Source organism: Nelusetta ayraudi, unplaced genomic scaffold (assembly GCF_046127955.1).
Source record: "Nelusetta ayraudi isolate G7.1 ecotype Tasmania unplaced genomic scaffold, CSIRO-AGI_Nayr_v1 ptg000002l, whole genome shotgun sequence".
Classification (NCBI taxonomy): Eukaryota; Metazoa; Chordata; class Actinopteri; order Tetraodontiformes; family Monacanthidae; genus Nelusetta; species Nelusetta ayraudi.
This window is the reverse complement of record NW_027466052.1, coordinates 10,955,655-10,973,247: the sequence shown is the minus strand read 5'-3', so window position 1 is coordinate 10,973,247 and position 17,593 is coordinate 10,955,655. Positions and strand designations below refer to the sequence as shown.

Sequence of the window (17,593 nt, the reverse complement as noted above, 5' to 3'; positions counted from 1 at the left end):
ATAATACAGCTACATGACATAGACAGGGGGCGGGAAAAAAAACTGAAGAAAAACCCCCTGCGGGATAGAGATTAAAACACAGAATGCGCACAGGCTACAAAAAACCTCCCTGCAAACGAGCCCGAATAGAGCAGAAGAGGAGGCGGCACATAAAAACAGTGGATGTGACAAACTCAACGCGGATCCGTGTGATACGTACAAATGGATGCAGCGGCGCAGCCGCCGTACGTGAGCGCACGCGGGATAAGTCGGCGGTGTAAAAACGGCGCGCGCACTAAATCAGGCAATAACGACGGCAAACCGTGTGGAAAATGGACGCACAGAGAGTGCAGCAAGACATCGCGGCACGTCCCTTTCCCTCCTCCCCTTGTGTCCGCATGACAAAATCCCGCAGTAAATATTTTGAGGATAATTGAACTGATTGTTATTTTTCAAGTTTCTTGTGTCTTGGATGTGAACGCAAGCGGCGTGTCGTGTCTGCGCGCCGCTCCGAGCGACTCCCGGGCCAAATTGGCGGGATACGTTTCACAATGTGGCGAGTCATAAGGCGCTAATACGCAACGCGACCGACAAATATAAAGATTCGTGAGTGATTTGGCGCGTTAATTTGGTTTGTTTTACTGCCCCCCCCCCAAAAAAAAAGTGAATCACGGAATCAGTCTTTTCTCACTAAAGTCTATAAAGGAGGGGCGAAGAACGTGCTAAATATTAATACAGACCGCAAAAGGAGGGAGCGGAGGAGTGAAGAGGGGGTGGGGGGGGTGTTTTCTGTATTCTTGCGGCCACTTTGTTGTACATTGAACGTACAGATTATTGAGGACTTCTGTGAGAAAAATAAAGATAAGTTCCGGGTCAGTGCTTCACTATTGATCTTATTCACTCCATCCCTCGTCGGGCCGGTTATTCAGCAGCACCCCGCTGTGGGTGCGCACTACATTTCAGCCATGTAAAGCCCACAAAAAAGTCGGTGTAGGAAAAGCCTCTGTGTGCATCTCGAAAACGTTTCTAAATCTAATCACAAACGAACCGTAATTAGACAAGTAATTACCGGCGTAATTAACAGCCTCTTTCTGCGCGCCGCGCTTTGATACGGCCGGCCAGGCTCTGCGCTTTTATGGCGCACAGGCAGCGGCAACTGCAGCGGATAAAGTCTTTATTATTATTGCTGGAAACCCATCTGGTAATAGCCTTGGCCGAGACCTCCTCCCCCCTAATCAAGGTTTTAATTAAAGACGGTTGAGGGCCATGGAGAACATGAAGGCCAGTAATTAAGACTAACATTGGACCCTAACAGATGCAACCCTCCTCCTGCGTCGGTGGGGGGAAAAAAAGAAAAGAAAAGGAGCTGCATGGAACAAGACGCGCACGCCCGTCCGTACACAGATGTAACATTCAGGAGGCCTTAGGAAAAGGCTTCCATTCTGATAATGCCATGGTTTGCGTCGTCTGGCACTAGGACACAAACATTTAGCTGCACTTTAAGTAATTTCAGATGAGACGTACGTTTGCGTTTGGTCGTATTTATCATAATTTGTCTTGTTTTCTGGTCTCTTTTTTTTGGCAGATTAGTTTAAGGAAAGTGCCTGAACACTCTCTTTAAACTACAAGCATCAACCCAACTGATTTACATTTCTCACAATATTCTCGACTTTTACTTTTCAACATAACTCCTGAATGTCAGAATGTGTTGGGATTTGAAACCATCAAAGCAGATTGCCATCAACAACTTTCACTCTATTTTAATTGACAGAGTAATGGACACCACTGGGCAGAGCCTGTGCTTTTAAATGGGTACTTTCTTTCATCCCTGGGTCTTTACCATCGTTTATGTTTACATTTCATGTCATCTATTTTGTAACATGCGTCGCTGCCTTCTTTGCTACATCAACTATGTAAAAGATCTCAATCTCAAAGGGTCATTTTCTAGTTAACAAAGAGGGTGGTGGTGGTGGTGGAGGGGGTTGAAAATTCTATGAGATACAGAAAAGAAATATCCTGGTGATGTCATCACACATATTCAATATTTAAAATCAATGAAAAAGCAAAAAAAAAAAAAAACAACACACATGTTTGGGGTTCGGCTTAAATCTCAAAATGCTGCACAGTTTTAAACTAAAAAAAGTTATTTATTAGATGTATTTGTGAATCTATTTCATTGTCTTGCATATTAGCACTGATTCAATGGCCTAAATAAGCTGCTTTAGCCACTCGATGTATGCAAGTTGCACGGCGAAAGTTAAGACTAGTCCCTCCTCAGATGGCCAAGCAGATGGGCAGACGTTTGGCCAAAATCCCCCGCAAAGTTCCCCTGCCCAGCCACCACTGGAACGGGCCGAGGCTGAAGTTGAACTTTGGCCCCTCAACCTGGTCCCGTCCCCCTGAACGAATGACAGAGCGCCGAGCGGGTCCAGATTTAGAGCGGGGAGTGAATCTGATGAAACACTGCAGCCGGGCGCCCGCTCATTAGAAACACCAGGAGAAACTGGTCTTTAAGCGTGTGTGATGAAGACGCATGTGCTTGCTGAGTGGGGTCGTGCTTTCAATTAAGCAGTCATTACGGGCTGAACATTAAGAGCAGTGGAATGACTCTCAAATCGCAACTCACTCAATGAAACACAGACTTTGTGCCTTGTATTAGAAAAAAAAAAAAAAAAAAAAAAAGCAACAACATATTCTCATCAGACTGGAGATAAATGGCCTGGGCGCTGCAGCAGCTCTCAGCACAGCATCGCTACCTGTGGAGCTTTTCTGCCCCCTAGCGTCGAACTTCAGACTCACAAACCTCTTAGCGGGGATTCTGGATTTTTTTTTATGCTTGTATTAACTTTTACTACACTTTAAAATAAATAAATAAATAAATAAATAAAGGGGTGGGGGTAAAACTTGCTTGCATTAAGAAATGCACTTTCTTGAACATGTACAGCTGCTTGAACTGCCACTTTAAGAGCCCTGCAGAATCTAAAGCGCAAAATAATGACGTGGATTTCAAGATGTTTACGTTTGTCGTTTGTGGAGGTGTAGTAGACACTATATGATCAATGCAGTCCTTTTCCAGTTTTTAATGGATTTCTATCTATTATTATCTCTCAATTGATTTTAGCATTAGAAATGTGTGGAGAGAAAGAGGTGTGACAACAAAGGTGGCTAATTTGGTGCAATATCAGGTTTTACTCCATGATACATTGGTCTGTTAAATAAAAACATTTTCCTAATGGCTGCAGACACATATCGATGTTCTTTTGTCACTGTCACACATTGTGCAGTGATGCAGCTAATGCATGCATGTAGTTCTCTGGCATGTCAATAGCAATGACCTCTGAAATCACTGTGTTTATGTTGGCAGACCTAGTCCATCCATCTAATTATCAAGGATCTTAGACCCCATCTGGCTTTGGTATCTAATAAAATAAAAAAAGATATTTGCATGTATAAAATTTAGATACTCAATGTTTTGGGGATGAAGAAAAATACCTATTTTTCTATTATGAGATTGATGTTTAATTTTTTTTTTAACCAGGTTATTAATGTAATCTTTTGTTTTTGCATTTATCAAACTTGTCATGATCCATGGAAATACAACATTTTAAAGCACAATTTGACTGCACGCACTGCTAAAGTTAATCAGATACATACTAAAGAGAAAAGCATTGTTTAGCAAAGTCTATCAAGCTACAAAGCTGCTGGCAGAATCCCTGACATATTAGAAAACGTATAGAGCGACCTCGGCTCCTGCAGCCAGACTCTGACTACCATTACATTAGCGGTTACAGGAGAGCGGCTCGCTAAAACTTTCTGCCCGGGGTCCACAAGTGGGATGCACGCAATTATCTCTAATATTCCGGTAATGTTAAAAGAATGAGATTTAATTTTCCATTTGGGTGCATGGACAGAAATGTCGAACGTATTGGATTGAGACCGTTGTTTTAATCATTATGGGAGCACGGTGACGGCTGATGAAGAAGAATTATGGTTTTGCTGGCCATGCATAATTCAGACAAATAATGAGAGGGGCCTGGGACTCAGCGTCTTTTTTTTTTTTTTAAAGTTTCATCCTTTGGAATATGTGTTACTATGCACTGAACGTCGTAATGGAAGTCTAAAATGAATAATCAGATAGAAATTAAACTGGAGCAGGAGAAACAGCTCTTGAATAAACAGCTGTGGCATTGAGACACTGCTGCAGGATTTTGTCTCAGGATGGGAGAGCGGGTCCCTCTGAGGATTCCCCGCTCTCCTTCTGTCTCCGTCTCCCTCTCTTTCTCTCGGTGTATGCAAGGAGGGAGGCTGGCATTTACTTGACAATTTTTGCCTTTAAGTGCAGGCTTTAAGTGCAGTGTTTTTATCTACACCTAAGATAGCCACGGACCAGGACAATTTAACAGGCAATTTAACTGACCGTGTGTTAGTGAAGCTGTCTGAGTTCCACTCTCTGCCAGAGTGCCATGGCATGATGGATGTAGGCAGTCTGGGCTAGGAGAAATCACACACAGCACGCACGCACGCACGCACGCGCACACACACACACACACACACACACACACACACACACACACACACACACACACACACACACACACACACACACACACACACACACACGCACACACACACACACACGCACGCACGCGCACGCACGCACGCACGGTCCTACTGAACACGCAGACACACCGTCCTGCCATATTTTCCCCAATACAAACACATATGGGCCAATCCACAGCCAACCCCCTTCCATTAAGTCAACATCTTGTGCTGGCGGTTGGAACAGTGCGGGGCTGGAGTCAGGTCGTCCAAATCCGTCAGTAAGAGGAGGCAGAGGCGTTTGTCATCCTCCTCTCTGGGCACCATCCTCCTGGAAGCGGGAGTGGGGGGACAGAGGGTGGTGGGGCTGCGGAGCATCTGGCTGCGGTCGCTCCAGCTGCAGGGAGAGACGGGGACGGGAGCCGCGCGGCAGCCCAGGGGAGGCACACTGTCGTGCAGCCAAAGCAGCGCCGCCACCGCCGCCACCGCCGCCACCGCCGCCACCGCCGCCGGATCTGCGGGATGGAGGTTCAGGGAGAGCGAGTCAGGGGAAGAATCCGCAGCCACTGGCGAGCAGCGGGAAGCAGCGCTGACAATGAGCTTCTGGGTCTCTGTCGCAGGGTTTGGGGTACTTGGACCTGCTTCTTTCGTGATGCAAGCATCTAAAAACAAAGGGTCTAATGACCGTGGAGACAAACATGTCTGTGACTCACAACTTTGAAGGGTTAGTTCACCCCGAAGTGAACCCAGTTGACACTCGAGGTAGCTGCAGTTAAAAAAAATAAAATAAAAAAAACATCCTGATGCCGGTGCCAAAAATGGCCATGTGCATTAGTCTTAAAAAAAAAAATCAAAAATCAAAAGACAAGATAGAAAACATAAGCATGTTGTAATACTGCGACTGTGTGATGTCATCTTAAGAGTCTGGGAGGCATTGCTGTTCAATTGGACTTGAAACACTGGCGCTAATACCATGTTTTCAGCCAACATATCCACTGTAGCTGCAGTCATGTGAGGATGCAACACAGAGAGTTCCTCCTGTTTTTAAGCAGTTCTCAGACTCTTTTGCGTTCCTATACTAATTGATGTCCAGGAGCAAGTTAACATGGGCAGCTGTGGTTTCTGAGTCAAAGTGGGCGACAGGATCTTCCAGCCAGTCGGACGATACCACAGTAAGAGAGATGTTAAGTTTCTCCTTGTTAACCAATTAGCGAGAATTGTTTCAGGCCACGCAACCGCATAAAATAGGTGAAAACACAATTTTGAGGAAAGCATCCCTTTGAGATATTTCTGGGTGAATTAGTGCCTTTCAGCTGCCCGAACAACAAAGGCTTCGTTTTTGCACTTGTGGGGCGGTTTTCTGGGAAAAAAAAATAAAAAAAAATAGAGAGCCACAGTGCGGAGAAGGTGTTCAGAAAGTATCGTAATCACAACTGACTGGGACGATGCACCCGAGGGAAATGTCTCCCAAACCATGACCCATAAATCACAGGCCAGAGTCACGCAGCCAAGGCCTGGAGACAGTCTTTAGCATCGTCAGCACACAAACGCTGCCTAGCCAGTGGCACGCATTTAGCACCAGACTCCGCTGGCCTCCGAGCGCACTCTGTCACAGATCTATGGATGATTCAAAGCCTGGGGACGCCGTTTAGTATTAGCACTTAATGTCCCACTGTGTTTCAGGGTTTATTCTGCGGCGACGGGAGTTACGCTGATTGAAGGGAGGAGATTAATTCTGATGCTTTGAGGGAAGCAGTTAGGAGCAGCGTTGTTCTCTTATTGTGAAATATGACCTTTATGCGGGGGGGGGGGGGGGGTCTTGAGGGGGGAGCAGTGGAGCCCCCTGCGCCCCCCTCTTCCTCAATCTGTGATATCCTCTGGGATTAATTAACCTCATTCTCTCATTAGGCCTCTGGGATTTGCATCTCTTAGCTTGGGAGTCGCTGGAGAGCACGCATCGCACTATTGCCTTCAATCTCTAGCAGGTATACGTGCGATTCCCGCTCAAGACGTGCCACCTTCTCAATAACACAGTGACGGAGCTTTCGGCGCAACGCTGAATCCTCCAAAGTGCATCCGACATCTCCAACACTTGGCTTTACGTGCCTTAAAACGCAGTATGGAAAAACGCACGGGAGCGTTTGGAAAAAGAAAAGAAGGAAAAACGAAGTCACACAAACTGCGACGGCGCAAAATGGTCAAGGTTGGGGCGGAGGGGCGAACGAAATTAGCGGCGCACATCACAGGCATTTGTCTGATGTCGCTAATGATGTTCCAAGGGTCCTGCCGCGCGCCATTGTTGCCATCGCCTATAGATACGAGTCTGCGCGATGCGATAAATGTCACCGTCCCAAAAGAGAGAGGAGAAATTTGCCTTTCTTTGCCCGTCCCCCTCATCCCCCCGAAAAAGCTGGACCATTAATGTCAATCATGTGGACGGACGGCTGCAGAGGGCCAGAGGGTGCCAGCTCACACAACAAACACTGGTCCCCACAGTCTCATGATGACGCTCCCCAGACGGTCTGCTACAGTGGCTCGGCTAATCCTCTTTTCATGGTCTTCATTACGACCTGTCAGGACATAAATTGACGGTAAATTGCCATGTTTATTAACACAACACTAAAAGAGCGTCCTGAACCGCCCTGCCCTCTGAATGCAAATGTTAACGTTTAAGGGTGACCAATGGGATCAATTAAGACGCGGCATTAAATTGCGGCTGGGCCGAAACAAATGCCCCCATCTAACGGCCACACACACACACACACACAGACACACAGATAGAAATATGTGCTCACACACACACACACACACACACACACACACACACACACACACACACACACACGGGGCCTTACATTCACAATTCCACCTTAATATGGCTCCTCAAACATTATGTCCTCTGTTGATGACCTCTTTTGAAGACCTATTCAGACAGACACTTGCTCGCCACATATTTGCAGCCTGAGTAACGACAGGAAAGGCCATGCATTACAGAGCGCCGCATCCCGAGTTTGTAGTCCGAGACTCGCCGCGGCCTTTGCCATATAACACAGTAATTACTAGATCAAATCTGTTCAAATTGAGGCGGCACTGTTCTGTGATCCCTCCTATACTAATCAGCATGCTGAGGTATGGTTGCGGGACTATAAATTGCTGACTTAATTAAAACCAGGACCTCTCTGTCATCTAATTACATGGAGAAAGGTTATTGCTTCAATGCAATTTTCCAAATTTGATTCCCTCACAGTTATTAAAGGCCCCGGCGTCGTTTATTGTTTCCGATTTTTCAATATGGAAATGGCCTCGGTGACAGACGTAATGACTCGGGGAAAACGCTTCATCTCGATAGTGGCCTGGCACGGCCATTTGTCTAAGATAAGTGGAGCGGACAGGGCCGCCAAAATGTCATGGGAGGCATCCCATGATTGCCTCCACTTTACAGTTGTCATTAAACAGAGCAAAGGTTTCTTTTCTCCTGTGTGGCAGCAATGAAAAGTTTATTAATCTGCGCAGAATAGTAGGGGCGTTGAGTTATTATAACTATGAAAATTCACAAGGGAGAGGGAGATTGTGTGGGGTAATTGTGTGACGAGATATATTCCAAAGTATTGTTAATTAAAAATCACTATTCTATTTCGGCTGCTCTTCTCACCTCAAAATCTGACAAAAACATGGTTGTGCAAAAGGTGACAACAATGAAGGGAACAAAAGCAGGAAGTGGAATCCAGCCAGCTGGTTTTACCAGGAGCAGCAGTAAACAAGACAGGAAGGAACAAACCTGTCCATGCTGCCAAAGATCAAATTGAACAAACTATAAGATTTGGTAATATTTCTTTAAAAGGTTGTTGATTTATTATATTTACAATGAAAGAAGTATATTTCATCTACTTTGGCAATTTTCCCAAATTAATTAGATGCTTTATTCATTTGCAACTTAAAAAAGAAAAAAAAGAAAGAAAGAGAAAATTCATATTTAGAAGTATGGTTAAGCCTTGTCACTATTTAAATTTATACTTTTATGTTTATCTTAACGTGTCATGCCAAACTGAACTATGTTTGTTGCGCTCAAAGGGGACAAAAAAAAAAATATTGGTCAACCAACAAAAACAGTTGTTGTGCGACTCTGAATGTGGAGCAGAAAGAGGCCACAGCAGAACTGTACATCCTGGACGCTAATGCTTCGTGTCTCCCACCATAGGGTTTTCTTAATTACATTAGCCAAATGCCTTCTGCAGTGTGTGTAATCTCATGGTTAACTGAACAGCCCTGTAGCTGCCCCCCTCTCCTCCCCCTTCTATTCCCCAGTGAGATACTCATGCAGATAGCCACTCCGCTTCTTCCATGTTATTTGGATGGATTTCTTTTTTTCTTTTCTTTTAGGCTTTCTAAACTTGGTGAGATTAACTCCTAATTTTCTGAACAACATATAAAATATAAGAAACTAAATTCAAAATAAAAAAAACATGAAACAATATTTAGTCACTAAATATAATAAGACACTGTTTTATTATAAGTATGGCTTAAGTTTAAGAATCTATAAAAAACCTGGAACGTTGAGATATACAAATATGCATATATACATACATATATAGATATGTACAAACGTATGTACGTAAAATACATATGTATGCATATCTACACATACATATACATATATTTGCATATATGTATGTATATATTCTTATATACATACATACAAACATACATATATATATACATATATAAGATTAAGTGTTATTTGTGTTAAATATAAATGAGGATTTATTAAACTGCCTTTTACAATAGAGGTTTATAGTCGGTTATATTAAGAGGATTTCAGAAATGAGTTCCACTGGAGGAAAAAAAAACATTTTTATGTCTCCATATCTGCACAACACACTGATTCAAATTGACCAGGCAGGACTAATTTAAATAAATTAACTATTCATTAATTGAATAAAGAGGCTAGTTAGCCCCAGGGCCCCTTTATAATCATAAGCTGGGGTGTACTATTTATGCAAAACAGCAAAGTGCCATGTGTTGGCTTATTATGTTACTGATGAATGGCAAAGTACATGTTTCTCCTGCCCACAAAGGAGAATTAGGCATGGCAGTGTCAGCAAGTTGTTTCCAGGGTACAGAGTCTGCTCATCCACATTACGGCATGTTGAGATGCGCCTGAGTAATATGACTCTTCTAGTCTTCTTCATGGAGGAATTATCACAGAGGCACTACCCGAGCAAACTCTTTTCTGTCCATCTCAGAACCGTATGCTACAAGGCCACAGTTAACGAGCCAAGGCCACCTCCACCACAACACACTCGTTCTCTATCAAAACCCTCAGACGCACAGAAGCACAGCAGAGAACTTTGCCCCCTACACAGTGCGATCCCAACACTACTGCTCTATTTATTAAGTACAATTAGAAAACATTTTACAGCTCTGGAAATGTTTAAATATGGGGACACCACGAGACTAAACACTACCAGAGGAGTTAACAGTCTGCAGAGCCTGAGAGCAAAAAGTGAAGGCTGCAACATCAGCTGATCAGTTGGACAATTCAGCTATTGACATTCGTCATAATGTTACTGTGTAACATTTCTAAATGCCAAATAACACTGCAAACTGCATGCACTAGGCTGCGTGGGTCTGGCTAATATTCCCAACTGAATGGGAAAGTTTATGTGCACTGTTATGAATGCTGTTTGACTCAATTTATTCATTGATTCTAGTGTTTTTGTTGCTCTGACTTACCTGTAACTGACGTATCTCTGAGTCTTCCACGTTGTTATGAAAATCCTTGACCTCCTCCGGAAACACCTCCTAAAAATGAGACACAAGAATCAGAATCAGAATCAAAATTATTGTCATTCTACTGATAGGACAAAAATTGGAGTGCTAATCCTTTTGGTGCATTAAAAAGCCTCACAATGTGCAAAATAGTAGCATTGTTAAAGATTGAAAAGACACAGTTGAACAAAAGGGGGGAGGCGGCTATTGAAAATAGTAAGTATGTGTGTATGTTACACCCCCCCCCCCAAAAAAAACCCTACACGGTGCAAAGAAAGAAACACAGTATTTTCACATTCACATAATGAAGGTGTATTAAGAAACAACACTGGAAAACGTTTAGCCTATTGCGCAGCTCTATATAATGCTTTATTATTCCAAATCGAATTGGTTACATTGTCAACATAGTCACGGAATGCGAAGGCCTTTGTCGTTGATGATCGTAGCAGTGGGTTTACGTGGCCCAACAATTAAAATAGTGGTGAAGCTGTTTGAACTGTGACCTGGCAAAGGTCATTATCTCCCTTCAACTCCTGATGTAAGTCAGTCAAATATGATTGAGGTGGTTGTTTATCGTGAGTTGTGGTCAGTACAAAACACTGAACAGACGTTTGAAACTTGCTACAACCAGCCACATATACATACCTGTAACCTTGCTTTTTTGTTTTTTTACACACGGGCCGTGTGACACGGCTACTGTGTTGAGCCATAGCCTGTTGGCGTGAGAGTGAGAAAATAAGACGGCAACAGGACATCAAACAGCTGCGACAACAAGCCTCTCCTTGACAAATCCGGCTATTTAAACTCTTCAAACCGTGGACGAGTTTAGCGCGTCAGCTTGCAACGTGGCGCCCCTGCCGCTCTCATGTTACAGATATCTCAGGGGGCCAATCACAAGAGGGTTTGAATGCGGAAGAGGCGGGTCTTCAACTGAGCGGGCGCTGTGATTGGCTGTGCGTTGGGCGGCAGAAAATCCCGGTTTGGTTGCATCCCACTGTCGGAAAAGGAAGAAGTGGGCAGGCGAAAAACTGTGACTTCAGGCACTTGGGTCAGTGACTTGAGATTTTTGTTCTGTCAGCGGGTCAGTGTGAGAAGATTCGGCAGGTGATTAATCCGGTTCGGGACCGTTGAAGCGATAGAAACAAGACAGAAGCGGTGGAAGTGTCTTCAGTGCTGCTTTGCTCTCTTTTGTGGGCCCATTTAGTGAGGCAAGAGACTACACGGTACGGTCACCCAGAGAGGAAAAGTGATGGACGTGTCGGGCTTGGTGTGCGCCGTGCTCTTGTGCACCGTCATGGTGCAGAGCAAGCCGACGATAAAGAAAGACAGAGTCCTCTACCAGGACCCCGAGATAACCAGACAAGCCTACGACGACGACAATAAAAGCTTCCAGTACGACCATGAGGCCTTCCTGGGCAAAGAGGAGGCCAAAACATTCGACCAGCTCACCCCGGAGGAGAGCAAAGAGCGCCTCAGGTAAGGAAGGGCATCGCCCGCGGCACGGACGATTGACCGAGGATGCCGATAGTGTCATGCGTGTGTCGGGGTACGGGTGTGGCGATGCCGCCGGTCGTCTCAACCAGTCTGAACGCAGCAAATCCCGCACATCCACTCGCGTTGCGTTGCGTTGCGTTGCGTTGCTTTTACTTAGCGTGCTGCGTTCACGGCCATTAAAGTTTAAACGACGCAAACACGAGTGCCTGAGAAGAAGGATGTGCACGCTAGCAGATGTACGCCAGGGGGATTAAGATGTGCATTATCATTGGCACCGCTCGCACAGCACAGCACTGCACGATGATAGCCCTCGTCACAGGAGGGCTTCATTTTAAATCGTCATTAAGTGAGCCTGCGTTGTTGCTGATACGCCTTTTCCAAAAGATGACGTCTCCGTGTGTAGTCACTCTGAGGCGCACCTTCACCGCTCAAAGTGACATGTTGGCACCGAGCATTACACGTTGGCTTGAAGTGGGAGGGACCCCCGTAACATCACAACGTGGCAGAAGGGCTCTAAGAATACACCGCAGCCACGCTTGAATTTTTTTTTTCTTCTCTCCCTCACTCTTCCTCGTACATGAATGGCTTCTGCCTGCCCCTCCTCCTGCCGCGCCACCCCCTTTAATAGTAAAGAGTGATGCGACTGAGTTCTTTCACGTTCTTTCTCAGGTGTGTGTGTCTCGGTAGACGTCCTTGTCCTCCAAAGGGACCTTGAAAATTATGTCAAGAGAAGTTTTGACTTTTGTTGACGACTTTTGACAATATTCGTCTCCAGTCTGTCGATCGCTGAAACTCCTTCCTTTGCTTGTTATAGGGTTGTTTAATTTCTCAAGATTTTTTTTTTTTAATCTATAGTCTTGAAGGTTAAGTTAAGGCTGGACTGGTTATTGGTATGTGGAAGATGTTTCCCCTCTCATCCGAAAGGCTTCTTCAGTTCTTACGGACGAGTGGCATCCTCAAGAGTCCAATAACCAGCATTAACTTAATCTTCAAGACTACAATGGACAACTGAGAACCTTCGCAGACTTCTTGATTCATAGCAACCAAACATTGTTTTAGGCAAATGTATACATCGTATACCAAACAACACGATTAAACACATTAATATCAACTTTTGAGGCCCATTGTTTCACCTCAATCAAAGATTGCCATGTTGACACCTTGAAGTCTTGGGGTTAGAGGTCAAGGTTTTTCATTTCAGCATCTGCCAGTGCTTCCAATGCTAAGGCCTACCAGAGCTTTAGCATTTCAAGTGGACCTTTATAACACTGATCCCTGTTTTGTGTCTTTCCTCACAGTAAAATAGTGGACCGGATAGACAGCGATGCCGATGGCCTCATTAGCACAGCGGAGCTGAAAGCCTGGATCAAACGTGTCCAGAAACGCTACACTTACGAGAACGTTGCAAAGGTTTGGGCCGATTATGACCTGGACAAAGACAACAAGATTACGTGGGAGGAGTACAAGCAAGCTACGTATGGATACTACCTCTGTACGTTGTTGTTTTCTCCCAGGTGTTCCCACGAGCATTTGATTACAGTGTCACCTCTGAGTAGAATGGCTTAATGTCTGTTAAATTCCTTCTCGCCAGCCAACCCAGAGGAGTTTGAGGAAGCCACGGACCAGTTCAACTTTAAGAAGATGCTTCCTCGGGATGAGAGGCGATTCAAAAGGGCTGATCTGAATAGAGACCTGGCAGCAGACCGAGAGGAGTTCACCTCCTTCCTCCACCCGGAGGAGTTTGAACACATGAAGGACATTGTGGTTGAGGTAAGCGAAGACATTTAGGACCTCGTAGTTGGACCCATTTGTTGCCTCTGCAATACTTTTCCGAAGCTACAGCATTAAGATTTGAGTTGAGGGTGTGTTTTAAAGAAATACCATTACATTACATGAGATGGTCTGAGCTTCTATTGCGTGGCTCTGCCCTGATGAGTTACTTAGGTAATGTGCCACATTTGGATAAGCCCATAATTAAATTTTAACTGGGCCAGGAAATGATTGAGTTTCTATATTTTTTGGAACAGGTCCAGTGGGATTGGACCAACAGTTCCATTTAGGACTCAATCTTTAAATATAAATTTGGCTTTATGGAACAGTTGCGTGGCAAATGTTCGCAGCGATGCACTATGCCTCTCTGTTCATAAAAGTTGTACCACCCATTTGACAGAATTAATTATTCATCCCTCATTTTTATGATGTCAACGAATGTTACCAAAGAACTGTTCAGCCGGGGGCGTTTTCACTGATTGTGACGAGTCTGAAACAAGCTAATGAGAGACCTGTTTCTTTGTGTGTGTGTGTTTCTCCACAGCTATGAAATAATTGTTTAATTATTTTGTCGCGAGGAAACATAGCAGAAATGGGCCTTTTGCAAGGACTGCAGATTAGCTGGGAAAATTTGGAATTCAGGAATGAATTTTCAGTTTTCTTTTGGTGATAACTACCTTCTTAGTACAAAATCCAAATGTGGACTCCTCCAGAACTAGAATCAGATTAACATGGTGTTATATGAATTAGTTAACTGCGCATTCTTTAGTTGTTTGTTTGTTTTTCTTTAAAGATGTGCTAATATGCAATTCTGGACAGCCCTTTGTGATGTCACAATGCTAAGTGATACTTCTTTCTCGTCAGTGACAACACACCCAGCTGCGTGTGCTACTAACCATACTTGCAGCAGCAAAGTATCTGAATTTTTAGCTGGAGGCTTTAAACAGAGTGTTAAAGGTGCTAGTTTCTGATTCTGGGGAAGTTTTAGAAAATAAACCACTTAATTCCCTGATCAAAAATAAAGATCTGAAAATAGGGACAGTGAAGGACCTCAAACATATCAATGACAAGCTCTTGCATGTTGTATAAATGCTACTTGGAGTCTTGTTGCTATATCTTCTTAAAGCTGACTGACCGCAGTAGTTCCATTTCTATGAATCATTCAGAGGTGATGAGCTGTGTGCATGTCTTCTGCCCTGCTGCATTACAATTGCCCTACATGTATGGGTGCGTGTGTGCGCGATGAACTAATGACAGGCGCACACGGCAGGACTTTAAGTAACCATTTAGTCGCATTCACACGCTGTCGAGTCCATGCTGTCGGAGGGAAAGCCGTCCGCTGCCAAGGTGGAAGCGACTGTTTGGACACGTTGATCGCCAGGGTGCGCAAGGAGTTTGAGTGAGGAGGCTTTGACTCGTCGGCATCAGACCCTGACATCGAAGCGTCAGCGTGCCAGCCCAGCTGGGAAGTGACACTCGTCCTGCCTGGGGCGACACGCTCCTGCTTTACTGCGCGGAGTGAAAGAGTCCCCTGTAGTCGACACCTTGTTCCCTCCTTCCACTGACATCGTTAACTCTTTCTGGATGCAGGAAACCCTGGAGGACATTGACAAGAACGGTGACGGGCACGTGGATGCTGATGAGTATATTGGTGAGTTGAGGTGATTTTTAGGAATAAGTGCACCAATTAAAGAGATGCGGCACAAGTAAACACACAAGAGGTTGAGGGGACATGAACTCAATCGAATTTAAGACAAACACGTGAGACATAATCGCTTTTTCATAAAGTTGAAATAACTTAAAAGTACCACTTCAATGTTTTTTTTTTTGTTTTTTTCTAGGACTGTCAAACAATTGATTTTTTTTAATCGTTATTAATTGGAGAATCTTCATAGTTAACTGCAATTAATCGCTGTTTGAATTGCATGTGTAAAAGTATTTCTTACCAGAAATCGGCCAGAGTGGCCAACTACGGGTTCCTAAAAGGGACAAATGCATACAAAGCACTTCACACACTAGCACTTCACCAGCGGCACTTAGCGGCGCTTCTGCTTCAGGTGTGAATTCGGCCTTACGTTTGAAATGCAATTACGGATTGTATGTAATTAATCACGATTAATGTGTTAACACTGACAGCTCTAGTTTTTTCACTGGGAATGTCATACTTATATAAATGTCAACGTTGTAAACTTGTAAGTTCTGCATCCACAAGGATATTTTGTGTTAAACTTGTTTTTCTCTGGAGAAATAGGCCATGTTTTATTCCAGTTTAGTCAAGGATCCTCAGTTCATCCATCAGGAAATTATTTTCCTCAAAAATTCATTTCAACACCCCTTCTCCAATCCACAATTTTTTATCCAGCTGACATGTTTGCACACGAGGACGGCGGTCCAGAGCCAGACTGGATCAAGACCGAGAGGGAGCAGTTTGCCGACTTCAGAGACCTGAACAAAGACGGAAAGATGGACTTGGATGAAATCCGCCACTGGATCATGCCGCAAGACTATGACCACGCCCAGGCCGAGGCCAGACACCTGGTGTATGAGTCGGACCAGGACAAGGTACGTCCATCCGGAACCGTCTTCTCTTTGACACCTCCGCCTTTGTGCGTTTTACATCCAAAGCAGTATTTTTTTTATTGATTGATTCTAAACATCCCTTTTCCCCTCTGTAGGATCAATTGTTGACCAGACAGGAGATCCTGGACAACTGGAACATGTTTGTGGGAAGCCAGGCCACCAACTACGGAGAAGACCTCACCAGGAACCACGATGAGCTCTGAGCTCCTCACGCAACAGCGACGCGCGTGTGTGTGTGTTTCTGAGTGAGAGGAGGGTCGTGAAACAGCTCCCACCCTCCCGCACCGCTGCGTCAACCGCTCCGGCCTCTGGACGGATGTCAGCGCTTTTGAACTGTGAAGCACCGCTGAAGACGGGAGAAGGAACGAGGATCTGTCCTGCCACTCTCAGAGAGCGACCATCTCAATTTTGTTTGTTTGTTTGTTTGTTTGTTTTTTCCTCCCACGGTTTCTGTTTCTGACATTCAGGAGCAGAGCCGGACGCGGCGAAACACCTGCTTTGCCATCAACAGTGCCTTTCCAGCCAGCGAGGACGATCTTCAGTAGGGAACCTGTCAACGAGAGACAAGCTTTACCTGACACCGCTCAGATATCGCCACAGCTTTTGGAGGCGTCAATGTGAAACACAGTGAGGAACACTATATAGGTTTTATTTATTTATCAGATGTCTGCTGAACTTCAAGAGGATTGCAGCGTTAAATAAAAGATTTTCAAAAACAGGGCACGAAATGTGTTTCTGTGTTTACGCATTACCCTGCCAAGTTTTTTTCATGTGTCTTTTTTTTATTATTTTTTTGGTCCAGTGCTTTATTTCCCTGAAGTTTCATGCCATGTTTTTTGCACGTCTTTGGATTAGAGTGTAGCCTGTGAATTTCTTTTTTTTTTTTTTTCACGCTTAGTTTACAATGTATTTATTTTCCATCCCTAAGACTTACAGTTTCTTTCTTCAGGGTTTGTTTGTTGATTTGCTGATTGATGCTTGTCTGGTCTTTGGCTGTTACGGAGAAATAGAGGCAGGTGATGAAATATGATGAGATCTCAGATGACCCTTTGCTTCCAAATGCATTAGTCCAAGTTCTTTATTAATATCTTCACTTGGCTTGCATTGCATGGTTCTTTTTTCTCTTTTTTTTGTTCTTGGTGACAGTCTAGTTCAGATGCATGAAACTATGCAACTGTTGAAATCCTATGAAATTTTAAATTAATTTCTTTTTAAGTTGAGCCCATTTTTCTGTTTTTCTTTGGTTATGCTCTGTTTTCTTAAACCTCATTTGCATTAACTTTCAAATGTACAAGTGCATCAATATATGTAATCAAATAAAATAATAATGTTTAAGAAGTTGTAAAGTAATTTCATTGACTTGAACAGAGTGTTTTCAGCCTCCTGCAAAAAAAGCTATATTTTAGCTTCCTGCTTAAATGGATGCTCTGATGGCTCATCAACACACTCGAGGTGACCTCAC

At 44.2% G+C, this 17,593-nt stretch overlaps 1 protein-coding gene across 1 annotated transcript; it reads left to right on the top strand.

Annotated features, from left to right (window-relative positions):
• The first annotated feature begins 11,255 nt into the window (after positions 1-11,255).
• On the top strand, positions 11,256-17,466 carry rcn1 (reticulocalbin 1, EF-hand calcium binding domain). Its single transcript, XM_076023800.1, has 7 exons — positions 11,256-11,391; positions 11,492-11,763; positions 13,080-13,273; positions 13,373-13,551; positions 15,142-15,202; positions 15,914-16,113; positions 16,227-17,466. Exons 2-7 carry the CDS (start codon positions 11,537-11,539, stop codon positions 16,332-16,334), a joined length of 969 nt encoding a protein of 322 aa, XP_075879915.1. The 5' UTR covers positions 11,256-11,391; positions 11,492-11,536; the 3' UTR covers positions 16,335-17,466.
• Positions 17,467-17,593: the final 127 nt, after the last annotated feature.

Bases quoted from the DNA above. Each gene is read 5' to 3' on its own strand.
- rcn1 (XM_076023800.1), top strand. From the start codon at position 11,537: ATGGACGTGTCGGGCTTGGTGTGCGCCGTGCTCTTGTGCACCGTCATG. The intron at 11,764-13,079 runs GTAAGGAAGGGC...CTTTCCTCACAG, and splicing joins GAGAGCAAAGAGCGCCTCAG to TAAAATAGTGGACCGGATAG. The intron at 16,114-16,226 runs GTACGTCCATCC...TCCCCTCTGTAG, and splicing joins ATGAGTCGGACCAGGACAAG to GATCAATTGTTGACCAGACA.